The following is a 15,156-nucleotide window of genomic DNA, read 5'->3' on the forward strand; positions in this document are numbered from 1 at the left end:
CCTCATCTGCCCATGGCACTGCTCGCACAGAGGCATAGAGACTGGGGCTGCTTGCTTGTCTTGCCCCCTCAATCTTCAGACGTATATATGAGGATCCGTGCAGGGGTCCTCCGGCAGCCCTGCTCCCAAAATATGAACGTCTGCAGATAGCTCGCAGCCAGAAAGAGCTAGCCTGGAAAGTTGTTTTTCAGCCTCATCTGCCCATGGCACTGCTCGCACAGAGGCACAGAAACTGGGGCTGCTTGCTTGTCTTGCCACCGCAAACTTGAAAAGTAGCCTGGGAATGAGGGAGGTCCCTGGCAGGCTCCTTTCACAGCACTGCTCCGAAAATGCGAATGTCTGCAGATAGCTGGCAGACAGAAGGGGCTAGCCTGGAAAGCTGTTGCTCAGCCTCATCTGCCCATGGCACTGCTCGCACAGAGGCACAGAGACTGGGGCTGCTTGCTTGTCTTGCCTCCTCAAACTTCAAACGTATCTTAGGTGGTCCTTGCAAGGAGCCTCTAGCAGCCCTGCTCCGAAAATGCGAACGTCTGCAGATAGCTCGCAGCCAGAAAGAGCTGGCCTGGAAAGCTGTTGCTCAGCCTCATCTGCCCATGGCACTGCTCGCACAGAGGCACAGAGAGTGGGGCTGCTTGCTTGCGTTGCCACCTCAAATATCAAAAATAACTTAGGTGGTCCGTACAGGTGGCCTCCGGAAGCGTTACTCCCAAAATGCGAACGTCTGCAGATAGCTCGCAGCCAGAAAGAGCTAGCCTGGAAAGCTGTTAGTCAGCCTCATCTGCTCATGGCACTGCTCGCACAGAGGCACAGAGACTGGGGCTGCTTGCTTGTCTTGCCCCCTCAAACTTCAAACATAGCGTAGGCGGTCCGTGCAAGGAGCCTCTAGCAGTACTGTTCCGAAAATGCGAACGTCTGCAGATAGCTTGCAGGCAGAAAGAGCTGGCCTCGAAAGCTGTTGCTCAGCCTCATCTGCCCATGGCATTGCACGCACAGAGGCACAGAGACTGGGGCTGCTTGCTTGTCTTACCCCCTCAAACTTCAAACGTATCTTAGGCGGTCCATGACGGGCACCTCCGTCAGCCCTGCTCTGAAAATGCGAATGTCTACAGATAGCTCGCAGGCAGAAAGATCTAGCCTTGAAAGCTGTTGCTCAGCCTCATCTGCCCATGGCACTGCTTGCACAGAGGCACAGAGACTGGGGCTGCTTGCTTGTCTTGCCCCCTCAAACTTCAAACGTAGCTTTGGGGGTATGTGCCGGGCGCCTCTGCCAATACTGCTCCGAAAATGCGAACGTCTGCAGATAGTTCGCAGCCAGAAAGAGCTAGCCTGGAAAGCTGTTGCTCAGCCTCATCTGCCCAATGCACTGCTCGCACAGAGGCACAGAGACTGGTGCTGCTTGCTTGTCTTGCCCACTCCAACTTCAAACGTAGCTTTGGGGGTCCGTGCAGGGGTGTTGAGACCGTCCTGCTCTGAAAATGCGAACGGCTGCAGATAGCTCGCAGGCAGAAAGAGCTAGCGTGGAATGCTGTTGTTCAGCCTCATCTGCCCATGGCACTGCTCGCACAGAGGCACAGAGACTGGGGCTGCTTGCTTGTCTTGCCCCCTCAAACTTCAAACGTATCTTTGGGGTTCCTTGTCGAAAACTTCCGACAGCCCTGCTCTGAAAATGCGAACGTCTGCAGATAGCTCGCAGCCAGAAAGAGCTAGCCTGGAAAGCTGTTGCTCAGCCTCATCTGCCCATGGCACTGCTCGCACAGTGGCACAGAGACTGGGGCTGCTTGCTTGTCCTGCCCCCTCAAACTTCAAACGTAGCTTAGGTGGTCCATGCCGGGCGCCTCTGGCAGCCCTACTCCGAAAATGAGAACGTCTGCAGATAGCTCGCAGCCAGAAAGAGCTAGCCTGGAAAGCTGTTGCTCAGCCTCATCTGGCCATGGCAGTGCTCGCACAGAGGCACAGAGACTGGGGCTGCTTGCTTGTCTTGCCCCCTCAAACTTCAAACGTAGCTTTGGGATTCCGTGTCGGACACTAACGACAGCCCTGCTCTAAAAATGCGAACGTCGGCACGTATCTCGCAGCCAGAAACAGGTAGCCTGGAATGCTGTTGCTCAGCCTCATCTGCCCATGCCACTGCTCGCACACCGGCACAGAGTCTGGGGATGCTTGCTTGTCTTGCCACCTCAAACTTCAAACTTATATTTTGTGGTCCCTGACGGGTGTCTGCGGCAGCACTGCTCTGAAAATGCGAACGTCTGCAGATAGCTGGCAGCCAGAAAGGGCTAGCCTGGAAAGCTGTTGCTCAGCCTCATCTGCCCATGGCACTGCTCGCACAGAGGCACAGAGACTGGGGCTGCTTGCTTTTCTTGCCACCTCAAACTTCAAACGTATCTTTGGGGGTTTGTGAAGTGTGCATTGGGCAGACCTTCTCCCAAAATGCGAACTTCTGCATATAGCTCACAGGTAGAAAGAGCTAGCCTGGAATGCTGTTGTTCAGCCTCATCTGCCCATGGCACTGCTCGCATAGAGGCACAGAGACTGGGGCTGCTTGCTTGTCTTGCCCCCTCAAAGTTCAAACGTAGCTTAGGTGGTGCGTTCCGGGCGCCTCTGGCAGCCCTGCTCCCAAAATGCGAACGTCTGCAGATAGCTCACAGCCAGAAAGAGCTAGCCTGGAAAGCTGTTACTCAGCCTCATCTGCCCATGGCACTGCTTGCACAGAGGTACAGAGACTGGGGCTGCTTGCTTGTCTTGCCCCCTCAAACTTCAAACGTATCTTTGGGGTTACTTGTCGGACAATTCCGACAGCCCTGCTCTGAAAATGCGAACATCTGCAGATAGCTCGCAGGCAGAAAGAGCGAGCCTGGAAAGCTGTTGCTCAGCCTCCTCTGCCCATGGCACTGCTCGCACAGAGGCACAGAGACTGGGGCTGCTTGCTTGTCTTGCCCCCTCAAACTTCAAACGTAGCTTAGGTGGTCAATGCCGGGTGCCTCAGGCACTCCTGCTCTGAAAAAGCGAACGTCTGCAGATATCTCGCAGCCAGAAAGAGCTATCCTGGAAAGCTGTTGCTCAGCCTCATCTGCCCATGGCACTGCTCGCATAGAGGCACAGAGACTGGGGATGCTTGCTTGTCTTGCCACCTTAAACTTCAAACGTGGCTTTGGGGGTCCGTGCAGGGGATCTCCGGCAGCCCTGCTCTGAAAATGAGAATGTCTGCAGATAGCTCGCAGGCAGAAAGAGCTGGCCTGGAAAGCTGTTGCTCAGCCTCCTCTGCCCATGGCACTGCTCGCACAGAGGCACAGAGACTGGGGCTGCTTGCTTGTCTTGCCCCTCAAACTTCAAACGTATCTTAGGCGGTCCATGACGGGCACCTCCGGCAGCCCTGCTCTGAAAATGCGAACGTCTGCAGATAGCTCGCAGCCAGAAAGATCTAGACTTGAAAGCTGTTGCTCAGCCTCATCTGCCCATGGCACTGCTCGCACAGAGGCACAGAGACTGGGGCTGCTTGCTTGTCTTGCCACCTCAAACTTCAAACGTAGCTTAGGTGGTCAATGCCGGGTGCCTCAGGCACTCCTGCTCTGAAAACGCGAACGTCTGCAGATATCTCGCAGCCAGAAAGAGCTATCCTGGAAAGCTGTTGCTCAGCCTCATCTGCCCATGGCACTGCTCGCATAGAGGCACAGAGACTGGGGATGCTTGCTTGTCTTGCCACCTTAAACTTCAAACGTGGCTTTGGGGGTCCGTGCAGGGGATCTCCGGCAGCCCTGCTCTGAAAATGAGAATGTCTGCAGATAGCTCGCAGGCAGAAAGAGCTGGCCTGGAAAGCTGTTGCTCAGCCTCCTCTGCCCATGGCACTGCTCGCACAGAGGCACAGAGACTGGGGCTGCTTGCTTGTCTTGCCCCTCAAACTTCAAACGTATCTTAGGCGGTCCATGACGGGCACCTCCGGCAGCCCTGCTCTGAAAATGCGAACGTCTGCAGATAGCTCGCAGCCAGAAAGAGCTAGCCTGGAAAGCTGTTGCTCAGCCTCATCTGCCCATGGCACTGCTCGCACAGAGGCACAGAGACTGGGGCTGCTTGCTTGTCTTGCCACCTCAAAATTCAAACGTAGTTTTGCGGTCTGTGCATGAGGCCTTCAACAGCCCTGCTCCGAAAATGCGAACGTCTGCAGATAGCTGGCAGGCAGAAAGAGCTAGCCTGGAAAGCTGTTGCTCAGCCTCATCTGCCCATGGCACTGCTCGCACAGAGTCACAGTTACTGGGACTTCTTGCCTGTCTTGCCAACTCAAACTTAAAACGTAGCTTTGGGAGTCCTTGCAGGGGGGCTCCGGCAGCGCTGCTCCTACAATGCTAACATCTGCAGATAGCTCACAGCCAGAAAGAGCTAGCCTGGAAAGCTGTTGCTCAGCCTCATCTGCCCATGGCACTGCTCGCACAGAGGCACAGAGACTGGGGCTGCTTGCTTGTCTTGCACCCTCAATCTTCAGACGTAGCTTAGGTGTTTGGTGCCGGGCTCCTCCGCCAGTCCTGCTCTTAAAATGCGAACGTCTGCAGATAGCTCACAGCCAGAAAAACTAGCCTGGAAAGCTGTTGCTCAGCCTCATCTGCCCATGGCACTGATCACTAAGAGGCATAGAGAGTGGGGCTGCTTGCTTGTCTTGCCACCTCAAACTTCAATCATAAATTTGGGGGTGCGTGGAGGAAGTCTCCGGCAGCCCTGCTCTGAAAAGTGAACGTCTGCAGATAGCTCGCAACCATAAAGAGCTAGCCTGGAAAGCTGTTGCTCAGCCTCATCTGCCCATGGCACTGCTCGCACAGAGGAACAGAGACTGGTGCTGCTTGCTTGTCTTGCCACCTCAAACTTTTATTGTATCTTTGGGGGTCCGTGCCTTGCGCCTGCGGCAGACCTGCTCCAAAAATGCGAACGTCTGCAGATAGCTCGCAGCCAGAAATGGCTAGCCTAGAAAGCTGCTGCTCAGCCTCATCTGCCCATGGCACTGCTCGCTCAGAGGCACAGAGACTGGGGCTGCTTGCTTGTCTTGCCACCTCAAACTTCAATCATATCTTTGGGTGTGCGTGGAGGGAGACTCCGGCAGCCCTGCTCTGGAAATGCGAACGTCTGCAGATAGCTCGCAGCCAGAAAGAGCTAGCCTGGAAAGCTGTTGCTCAGCCTCATCTGCCCATGCCACTGCTCTCACAGAGGCACAGAGACTGGGGCTGCTTGCTTGTCTTGCCCCCTCAATCTTCAAACATAGCTTTGGTGTTTGGTGCCGGGCTCCTCCGCCAGTCCTGCTCTGAAAATGCGAACGTCTGCAGATAGCTCGCAGCCAGAAAGAGCTAGCCTGGAAAGCTGTTGCTCAGCCTCATCTGCCCATGGCACTGCTCGCACCGAGGCACAGAGACTGGGGCTGCTTGCTTGTCTTGCCCCCTCAAACTTCAAACATATCCTGGGAATGAAGGGAGTCCCTGTCAGGCTCCTTTCGCAGCCCTGCTCCGAAAATGCGAACGTCTGCAGATAGCTCGCACCCAGAAGGACCTAGCCTGGAAAGCTGTTGCTCAGCCTCATCTTCCCCTGGCACTCCTTCTGTGCGTCAGTGGTGCCCCGCACCAAAATGCACGTTGGTTTCTTAGAGCTCATACGAGACGTGGCTGCCGAAACAAGCAGCCTTACCACACACTGTATGCAGGAATAGGACAGAGAAAAAGAGAGAATGTTATGAGTGGGAAGCAGAAGACACGGATCGAGAGACAACTTGAGTCAGAGAAATAAACAAGGCAGGAAAGAGAGATAAAGACAGGGAACAGGACGAAAGAAATGGCATTTCTGGCCTCTGCTCGTACCGCCCCGGCCTCCCACCCCTTTCCGGCCTCCTATTTATCTGGCCTCTACTCTGGCCCCGGCCTCCCACCCCTCTGCAGCCTCCCACGCCTTCCCGGACTCCTTTTTTGCTGGCCTCTACTCTCGCCCCGGCCTCCCACCCCTCTGCAGCCTCCCACGCCTTCCCGGCCTCCTTTTTTTGCTGGCCTCTACTCTCGCCCCGGCCTCCCACCCCTCTGCAGCCTCCCACGCCTTCCCGGCCTCCTTTTTTTGCTGGCCTCTACTCTCGCCCCGGCCTCCCACCCCTCTGCAGCCTCCCACCCCTTCCCGGCCTCCTTTTTTTGCTGGCCTCTACTCTCGCCCCGACCTCCCACCCCTCTGCAGCCTCCCACCCCTTTCCGTCCTCCTTTTTTTGCTGGCCTCTACTCTCACCCCGGCCTCCCACCCCTCTGCAGCCGTTTTTTTTTTTTTGCTGGCCTCTGCTCTCTCCTCTGGCCTCCCACCCCTCTGCAGCCTCTCACCTTCTATTTTTCTTGCTCTACTTAACACATCTTCCCACCCCTCTGCAACCTCCTGCCCCTTTCCAGCCTCCATTCGCCCCCCCCTCCCCCAATTTCCCAGCCTCCATTCCAGCCTCCCACCCCCGTCCGACGATCTGCAGGACACACAGACAGAGATAGAAAAAGGACAGGGAACAGGAAAAAAGGTACTAAGAAACAAAGAAATGGTCAGACAAAGAAGGGGGTGGTTAGGGTTGGAACCCCAACACAAACCAGCTTAAGGCTAGACGACAGAGAGAGAGGAAGAGAAGAAAGGGCTGGGAAGCAGGACAGAGAAGGAGAGAAAGGCAAAAAGGGAGAGTCGGCTGGACAGGGATGTAGACTAAGAAAAGACCAGACAGGCAGCAGGATAGAGAAACAGAAAAACCGGGGACAGGAAGCAGGACAGAGGAACAGTGAGAGGAAACAAGGGCCAGGCAGCAGGACAGCGGTGGAAAAAGAGGCACTGGGGCAGTAGGATAGAAAAAGAAGGAAGGAAAGCTCAGAGGAAGAACGGGAAATAATAGCAAAGGGAGAGAAGGACAAGGAGCAGGACAAATTGTCAGAGAAAGACAGGGACAGGGAGCGGGACAAGGTGATAATGAGAGAGAAAAAGGGGACAGGGAGGTAGGATAAAGTGAAAGACAGGCAAAAATAACAGACAGCGGAGCAGGACAGAGAAGCAGGGGGAAAAGCCTCGGTTGGGCAGCAAGGAAGAAGAAGGGAAAAAAAAGCACTGGGCTGAGGGAGAGAGAGGGAGGAATAAACAAACAGACACAGGAAGCAGGACAGAATGACAGAATGAGAAATGGGACAGAGAGCAGGACAGTATTTGGGGGGGGGAAACTTAAAACATAGGGTGGGGCTCGGGGGTCCCTGCCAGGCTCCTTTTGGCAACCCTGCTCCGAAAATGCGAACGTCTGCACATAGTTTGCAGCCAGAAGGGGCTAACCTGGAAAGCTGTTGCTCAGCCTCATCTGCCCATGGCACTACTCGCACAGAGGCACAGAGACTGGGGCTGCTTGCTTGTCGTTCCACCTCAAACTTCAAAAGTAGCTTTGGGGGTCCGTGCCAAGTGACTCCGGCAGCGCTGCTCTGAAAATGCAAAGGTCTGAAGATAGCTCGCAGGCAGAAAGAGCTAGCCTGGAAAGCTGTTGCTCAGACTCCTCTGCCCATGGCACTGCTCGCACAGAGGCACAGAGACTGGGGCTGCTTGCTTGTCTTGCCACCTCAACCTTCAAACGCATCTTTTCATGTCCGTGCAGGAGGCCTCCAGCAGCGCTACTCCGAAAATGCGAACGTCTGCTGATAGATCGCATCCAGAAAGAGCTAGCCTGGAAAGCTGTTGTTCAGCCTCATCTGCCCATGGCACTGCTCGCACAGAGGCACAAAGCCTGGGGCTGCTTGCTTGTCTTGCCACCTCAAACTTCCAATTTATCTTGGGAAGTCCGTGCCGGACACCGCCGGTAGCCCTGCTCTGAAAATGCGAACGTCTGCTGATAGCTCTTAGCCAGAAAGAGCTAGCCTGGAAAGCTGTTGCTCAGCCTCATCTGCCCATGGCACTGCTCACACAGAGGCACAGAGACTGGGGCTGCTTGCTTTTCTTGCCACCTCAAACTTCAAACGTAGCTCTGGGGGTCCATGCCGAGCGTCTCCAGCAGCCCTGCTGTGAAAATGCGAATGTCTGCAGATAGCTCGCAGGCAGAAAGAGCTAGCCTGGAAAGCTGTTGCTCAGCCTCACCTGCCCATGGCACTGCTTGCACAGAGGCACAGAGACAGGGGCTGCTTGCTTGTCTTGCCACCTCAAACTTCACCCGTAGCTTAGTTGTTCCGTGCCGGGGGCCTCCGTCAGCCCTGCTCTGAAAATGTGAACGTCTGCAGGACCTCGCAGCTTAACAGGAAGAATGATGTGGGGAGTTGGAAAAGCAAGAATGGGTCATTCCTCCCTTTTCCCCACCGCTGTTTGAGCAGGAGCGGAGTGTAGTTCCGCAGGCATTTGTGACCAGCTGCAGTTCGCGTCACGCACTTTCCATGGGACTCGCACCACAGATGGGGAAGATACTGCGGAAAAGTCACCTGCTGCGCTTACACGTGACAGGCAGTGATGGTCTGGGGCTGTGACTGCCCTGAGGGGGGGGTCCTCGCTGCTGCAGAAAGACAGCAGCAGGCAGTTAATACAGAGTTGTTGCAAAGTGTTTCCTCCTCATCCCTCCCAAATGAATAGAGACAGTGTTTATTAGGGAACTCGGTCACCAAGACGTGTGGGTTTTTTATTCTTTCAACCCTCAGACTTACGGCAAGAGCTAGCAGTACGGGAGAGGCAACAAGAAGTCACCCGAAAGTCAGCGCCCAGTTCTCCGACTCTAGACTGTGAAAAGATGGATTCGGCTGTCCAGGCATCTCTCTCCTTGCCAGCTACACCTGTTGGAAAAGGATCAGAAAATAGTTTTCCTTCCCCAAAATGTATAATTTGTAGAAACTGTGTCTAGTTGTTAGGCAGTACCTGCAGCTTGTTAACAAACAATTTCAGGCCAGGTGCTTGTTGGTGAACTTGAAGTAAGTGTAGGTAGGTGTGGATCCCACCTGCATTGGATCAGGTGTGTTTAAATCCTGGGGCAGTATCAGGTGCATTTAAGGAGTATAATCAGTAAGCAGCATGGAGAAGCAGGACGGAGAAGCTTAGATACTGCTTTTACCGGGGCAAGGGTTTGTGCTCTGCAGTGGATGCCTGCAGCAGAGCTCTGAAGACCTTTGAGATCGCAGGGAAGTGCAGTGGCTGATATTTCTGCTTAAATGTGGAGCAGCAGTGGTGAGTAAATGGTGGGCAGTAATTCAAACAGTCTAGACTGCCCCTGTTACAACACATACTTTTTGGGGGTCTTGTTTTCTCTATGAGGCAGCAGGGTGTTAGTCCAGTCCGCTTCCCTGTCTGGAAGGCTCTGGACAACTGCAAGGATTAATACGTTATTTCTCAAATTAGAAAGAATAGATTCCAGGGGAAGCTCTGGCTGGATTAGATGGATTGCGGGCAATAGCCTTGCAGATGGAGAGTGCGAGAACTCTGTGTGTAGTTCTAATGGGAAAGAGGGCAGTGGACAGGAATTAAGCTTTTTCGTTTTTCCATGGCTAGTGATCATGTAGTCTGCGTGTTATTGTGGGGTAATTTTGTGAATAGCCTGCAGTAGGATTTTAGATTTACTTTTTTACGTTGGAGTCGATTTATTGAAATTGAAACAAACAAAAAAAAAAACAAATAAAAAAACCTGTGGAGAAGTGGAGCAGGTAATAAAATGTGTCTGTGTTTGCAGCTATACCAAATGGATTTTGTACCAGCCCCCTTTCTCCTTCGGCTACAATATCTGCGCTCAACATTGTGGGAGATCTGTTGCGGAAAGTGGGGGTGAGTGCTCTGAACTGAAGTATTCCTGTCTCGGTGGGGTTGTCACTGAGCTTTCATCCTTGTGCACAATCACAAGGTCTTGGCCTGTGCTGCAGTTTCCAAAGCATCCATATTCAGTGTTTAGTATGTGATAATGTAATTTTTTTAATGATCTTGATTTGTAAAGCATATTACTAAGGTTCTGATTCCAACTTTGGGTGATGAAATTCATATTTGGAGTAAGGAGTTTTTCAAGCACTTTAGTGTATGGGGTTAGACACTGTCAGCCACTTGTTCTTACCTCAGGTGTGGCCTGTGGCTTCCTCTCTAGTGAGACCCAGATGCAGAACTGGCACTCAGACTCTGGGTGCCTGCTGCACAGTAACTGTGGGAGGGGAGCTGAGATCATGCCTGGGGAGATCTGCAACAGGTGCTGAAAACAGAAAAAAAAGTAGAAGCCTGTGCTAAGAAAGTGAGAAAATAAATCAGGAGAAAGCCAAATGTTCCCATCTGTAGTTGATGGGGAAGTGAAATGCGTGAGCCTTTAAAGGGATTACCACAATAAGCAAGGAAGAAGTGGTTTAAACATCTGTTACAGTGTTATTTAGGATGCCAGGCTTTCCAGTTGAATGAAGGCGACTCTTGAGTTATGAGAAGCTTGTTGACGTGCCTCAGTGGCTGGTGTTGTGAGTGGAAGCATGGGTAGCCTCCGTGTCTCGCCGCCGGTGCTGGCTTTACTCTGTCTCTTGTGGTTAGCACTGAGAACAGCAATAGCTGCAGTACAGGCAGTTGTTTTAGCAAAGTTTGAAATTAAAAATTAACTCATTGTTCATGTTTGGAGTCGGTGAGCTCGTAGCTGGTTTGAAAGGGCAGCAGGATAACTCGGGGTTATGGAGTGACATGTTTAAAATGGGATCATTGTGAGTAAGAGTCTGCAGGGGATTTTGAGAGCTAAAGTACAATCCCGTGTGATTACTCTGCAAGGACAGGAAATGCCAAATAAGCATGCTTGTTCCCAGCCTGCTCCGAGACACACGCTCTGCCACTGGTACAAAATTCCAGCTCATGCATTTGTTCAGTAATGATTAGAGGATGTTTAGGATTTCTGTGGCTTTGGCTACTCATAAGATGCCTCATCCTGAGCCTCAGACTCCATTTCTCTGCAAGAAGTTTCCCCTCAGCTTTCTTGCATGCAGCTGAGATAGAGTCACTTGGCACAGATCACACAGGCTATTTCCAGCTGATAGGTGCTTTGAGACCAAGAGATAGGTAGTTATCTATATCTCACAGGGTCACAGAATGGTGGGGGTTGGAAGGGACCTCTGTGGGTCACCCGGTCCAGCCCCCTGCCGAAGCAGGGTCACCCAGAGCAGGCTGCACAGGACCTTGTCCAGAAGGGTTTGAGTATCTCTAGAGAAGGAGACTCCACAGCCTCTCTGGGTAGCCTGTTCTAGTGCTCTGTCACCCTCAGAGTGAAGAAGTTGTTCTTCATGTTCAGCTGGAACTTCGTATTCTTCAATTTGAGCCTGTTGCCCCTTGTCGCTGGGCACCACTGAAAAGAATCTGACCACATCCTCTTGACACCGACCCTGAAGATGTTTCTAGGCAGTTATAAGGTCCCCTCTCTGCCTTCTCTTCTCCAGGCTGAACAAGCCCAGCTCCCTTAGCCTTTCCTCGTAGGAGAGATGCTCCAGTCCCCTCACCATCTTTGCAGCCCTCCGCTGGACTCTCTCCAGGAGCTCCTCATCTTTCTTGAACTGGGGAGCCCAGAACTGGACAGAGTACTGCAGATGGGGCCTCACTAGGACCAAGTAGAGGGGAAGGAGAACCTCCCTCGACCTGCTGACCACAATATATCTGCCTATATAGCCACTGAGTAAGCTTGCATGGATTTCTAGAACACTGTGTAGTGTTCACTTACTTGTGATAGCATGCCAGTGTCTTATCAGTGGAATATTTTTCTACGTGGAATGGGACCAAGCCCCGTGTTTGGGGAGATGAGGTTTTGTCTCCGCTGTATGCATTTGCAAGTGTATGAATGCTCCCATGCGCAGGGTGGATGTAATAAATTGTTGCAAGGACTTTCTGCTAGACCGGACTGCTATTGAAGCAAAGCCTCAGTTTGTGACAGACAGCAGAAAGGGCAGGGGGTGTGCTGCAGTGAAGGAGAGAATCAGGATTTTGGCCTCCCTTCTGGCAGGAGTCAGCAGATGAGGCAGAGACTGTCACCTTGTACAGGGGAACAAGATCTCACCAGGCTTGCTGCGAAGTAATACAGATGAGGTACAGACCACAGAGACAGGCTTAGTTGCTGCCTTGGGTTCCTCGTCTGATGCTGTAGCACTTCTTGTTCTGAAGCATACCAATGGCACTTAAGAAACTGGCTTTGTTTTGCAGGCCAAGATTAAGAAAGAAATGCTAGAAGGCATTGCCCTGGAGAAAAAAATTCGAATTTCCAAATACAAAGTCCCAAATACAAAGTCCCTCGCAAAACTTGAGGATTCTGCTTTAGGCTCTGTCTTAGACTTCTGATTAGCTTATGCCAGCCTTACTGCAGCTGCTGAAGCAGGAAGTTTTGGTAACTGCTGCTAGGAATTGGCTTCCTTATTTTAGGTAATTAATTGAGTGTTGATATGTTGTAAAATCTGAGCCCTGATGGAACTGAGTCACGCGTGGCAGTCTGCGTCAGCGTCTCGTTGTGTGGGTTTCCTTTGTGGTTGGATGACAGAGAAAATGACAGCTTTGTTCCCATTCAGTTCAGCTTTCGCCAAAGGTGATCACACTGGGTTCCTGATCGTGGTGATCTTGGGGTCATGACAAAGCCTGAACTTGAGCAGCAAAATACTTCCTCTTAATGGTATTACTTTTTTGACGTCATTTTTTTTTTCCCCTTTCACAGGCCTTAGAATCCAAATTAGCTGCTTGCAGAAATTTTGCAAAGGACCAGGCATCACGGAAATCCTACATTTCAGGGAATGTTAACAGCGGCGTGATGAACAGCAATGGCACAAAGTACCCTCATCCGGGACATACTTCTTTCTTTGACAAAGGGTAAGTAAGGATATGCTTTTATCCTGAAAGGGAGTGTGTTTCAGGATGCTACTTGGAGCAGAAGTCATTCTTGGTTTGTCTTTAGCCCACCACAGCTTTCATCCTATAGGACAAATAAATTGTGGAGCCAGTCTCAAGGGGATGGGGAGGGTGACAGTGCTGATTTCTGTAAAGCACAGAGCAAAGCAAGCGTGATTGTCTCGTAGCTGGCAGGGTGTCAGTGCCTGTCCTGTCCCTCTGCTGCCGAATCTCTTGGCAGCTGCATCTCAGGTAATAAAAAATCAACCCAGGCAGCAAACCTGCTGGTGAAGTGAATGTGCCCTTCGAAAGGATCTCAAGTAAGTAGCGGTGCAGTTGCCATAGCTACTGGTGTGCTCACACGGGGGAAGTATGTGTTGGCAAATCTAGAGGTTTCCTTGGTGAGAACAGCTGAGTGCAGGCAGCAAATGCTCGCTTGGAGGGTGGTGCCCTGTTTGCTCTACTTCCCCCTCTATGAGGGGAAAAAGAAAACGTCATTAAGGGCATAGTTCTGGCTGATCGAGGGAGCAACTGCTTCCATGCTGTCTGTGCTGTGCGTCAGCCGTGAAGCCAGAAACTGCTTTCACAGGAGAAACGACCCCGTGTGTCTCCCGTGACTCGCCCGTGGTCAGGGCTTTCCGCACATCCTCAATACAGAATTTATTCTGGAGAAGTAAATGAGCAGTTGCCGACCTGAAGAGTGCCGTATACGGAGCAGACAAGCTGAGCTTCCTACAATCATCCTCGTTTGAGCTGAATTGTGTTGCTACGTGGGTAGCGGGGCAAGTTGCATCTTAGAAACTGGTATTCAGAGTTTTTTTAGAGTCACTGTTGTTTGCTGGTTTTGGAAAAGAAGAGTTTGGAGACATAACAAAGTCAGTGTCCTGTGCAAATCGGACAGACTTTTGGGTCGTCTGTGCACTGCAAGGCTGGCTGGGGTCTGTGCATCACCACGGCAGCTCACACTTGCAGGGCACGGGCGAAATTTCAGGTACAAGCTGTCAGGGTAGTTGCTAGGGAGAGATTATAGCTGTTCTTAGGAGGCAGCATGGCTATATCGAGTTGTGGTGTGACAAATAAGCTGATTGCTGTGTGGGGTGGGGTCACTTTTAATGATCTGGATTGTCATCACACTTGCTATCTGGGCTGGCTGCCTGGAGTTACCAGCAGGTTGTAGTTGAAAAAGGTTTAGAAACCCACCCTCCTGAAAACTAACTTCTACAGCAGAGCTGGAGGATGTTAGTGGGCTAGAAAAGGGGGTGGAAATGACTGACGTCCTTATCAGAAGGTTGTTAGAGATCCCTGCTGTCCTGTCCTCCTCCTCTGCGCGCCCACATGCTGTTGACAGCGGATGGCCCGTGCCTCTTCCCCGCATCGGCTCCTGCTCAATCTCGCTGCCCCTGTGGAGGCCTCTGAGTGCTGGGGCTGATCGCAGTGTCTGTGCTGGGCACGCGTCTCCGTGGCTGCCGTGTAAAACCTGTACAACTTTGCACGTGTAAGCTGAACCGAGCTCTGAACCACAATGTGGTCAGCCCCATCACGCCTGCACGCTGCAGCAGCCGCCCAGCTCCAGCCGCGCTGGCAGGAGTCGGACCTGGAGCATGCGGCGGTGGCTGGGCACGAGGGGCTGAGGCAAGGCATGCCTTGCTTATCCCCTCTCCTCCTCTCTCCCCAGCCCCTGTACTCTCCTCCCTGCCCCTCATTGTTGCTGGAGCCTGAAACAGTCACATGTGATTGTAGATGCCATCCCATCTGCAGCCGCTGCCTAAAGAGCAGCCGGTTGTTGGGTGGTGGGAATGGGATAGAGGTAACTCAGCTGCAGCATTACATTTCCCCTTACTTTCCTTCCTCTGCCATTTTGTTGGTTAAAGTGTTTGGCCAGTCTCCATCTCCTGTCAAACATCTGCTCTTTGCCTGCTGAGCGGAGCTGAGCAGGCAGCCGAAGACAGCGATGGGCAGGAGCTGACATAGGGGAGCGTCACTTTAGCAGAGGCCTGGAGGACAGCTGGGCGCGCAGCGAGGCTTTGCTGGGGAATTGGAAGAGTCAGGACTTGCCTACTTTTTCCAAACTCAATGTCTGCTGTGAGATTAGATTCCTGCAGACTTGTTCCTTCAGGAATGTGCTGTTACTGTTCGGATGCCCGGGCATGGCAGAACAGCACCTGAGGATGTTCTCGAATAGATACTTGTTTTTTTGGTGTTGTAATATTTCTTAATTGGTTATTAACTTCGATCCAGTTGGGGAACAAAATGGCTCTGACTTTGATGGGCTCTGCAGAGCCTTGGCACTTGAACAGCAGAGCTGAGGCAGCATGTGAGCCAGCATGTAGTGTTTGTTGCTTGAGGCATGAACTCCGTGTT

At 52.3% G+C, this 15,156-nt stretch overlaps 1 protein-coding gene across 1 annotated transcript in view; it reads right to left on the bottom strand.

Moving 5' to 3' along the window:
* Window positions 1–9,719, bottom strand: part of LOC142363305 (myosin heavy chain, embryonic smooth muscle isoform-like) — a 104,028-nt gene extending 94,309 nt beyond the window's left edge. The window contains exon 1 of the mRNA XM_075436824.1: window positions 9,662–9,719. Coding sequence (XP_075292939.1) covers window positions 9,662–9,719 — 58 coding nt within the window. The remainder of the gene's footprint in view (window positions 1–9,661) is intronic.
* Between the last annotated feature and the right edge of the window lie 5,437 nt (window positions 9,720–15,156).

Source organism: Opisthocomus hoazin, chromosome 15 (assembly GCF_030867145.1).
Source record: "Opisthocomus hoazin isolate bOpiHoa1 chromosome 15, bOpiHoa1.hap1, whole genome shotgun sequence".
NCBI lineage: Eukaryota > Metazoa > Chordata > Aves > Opisthocomiformes > Opisthocomidae > Opisthocomus > Opisthocomus hoazin.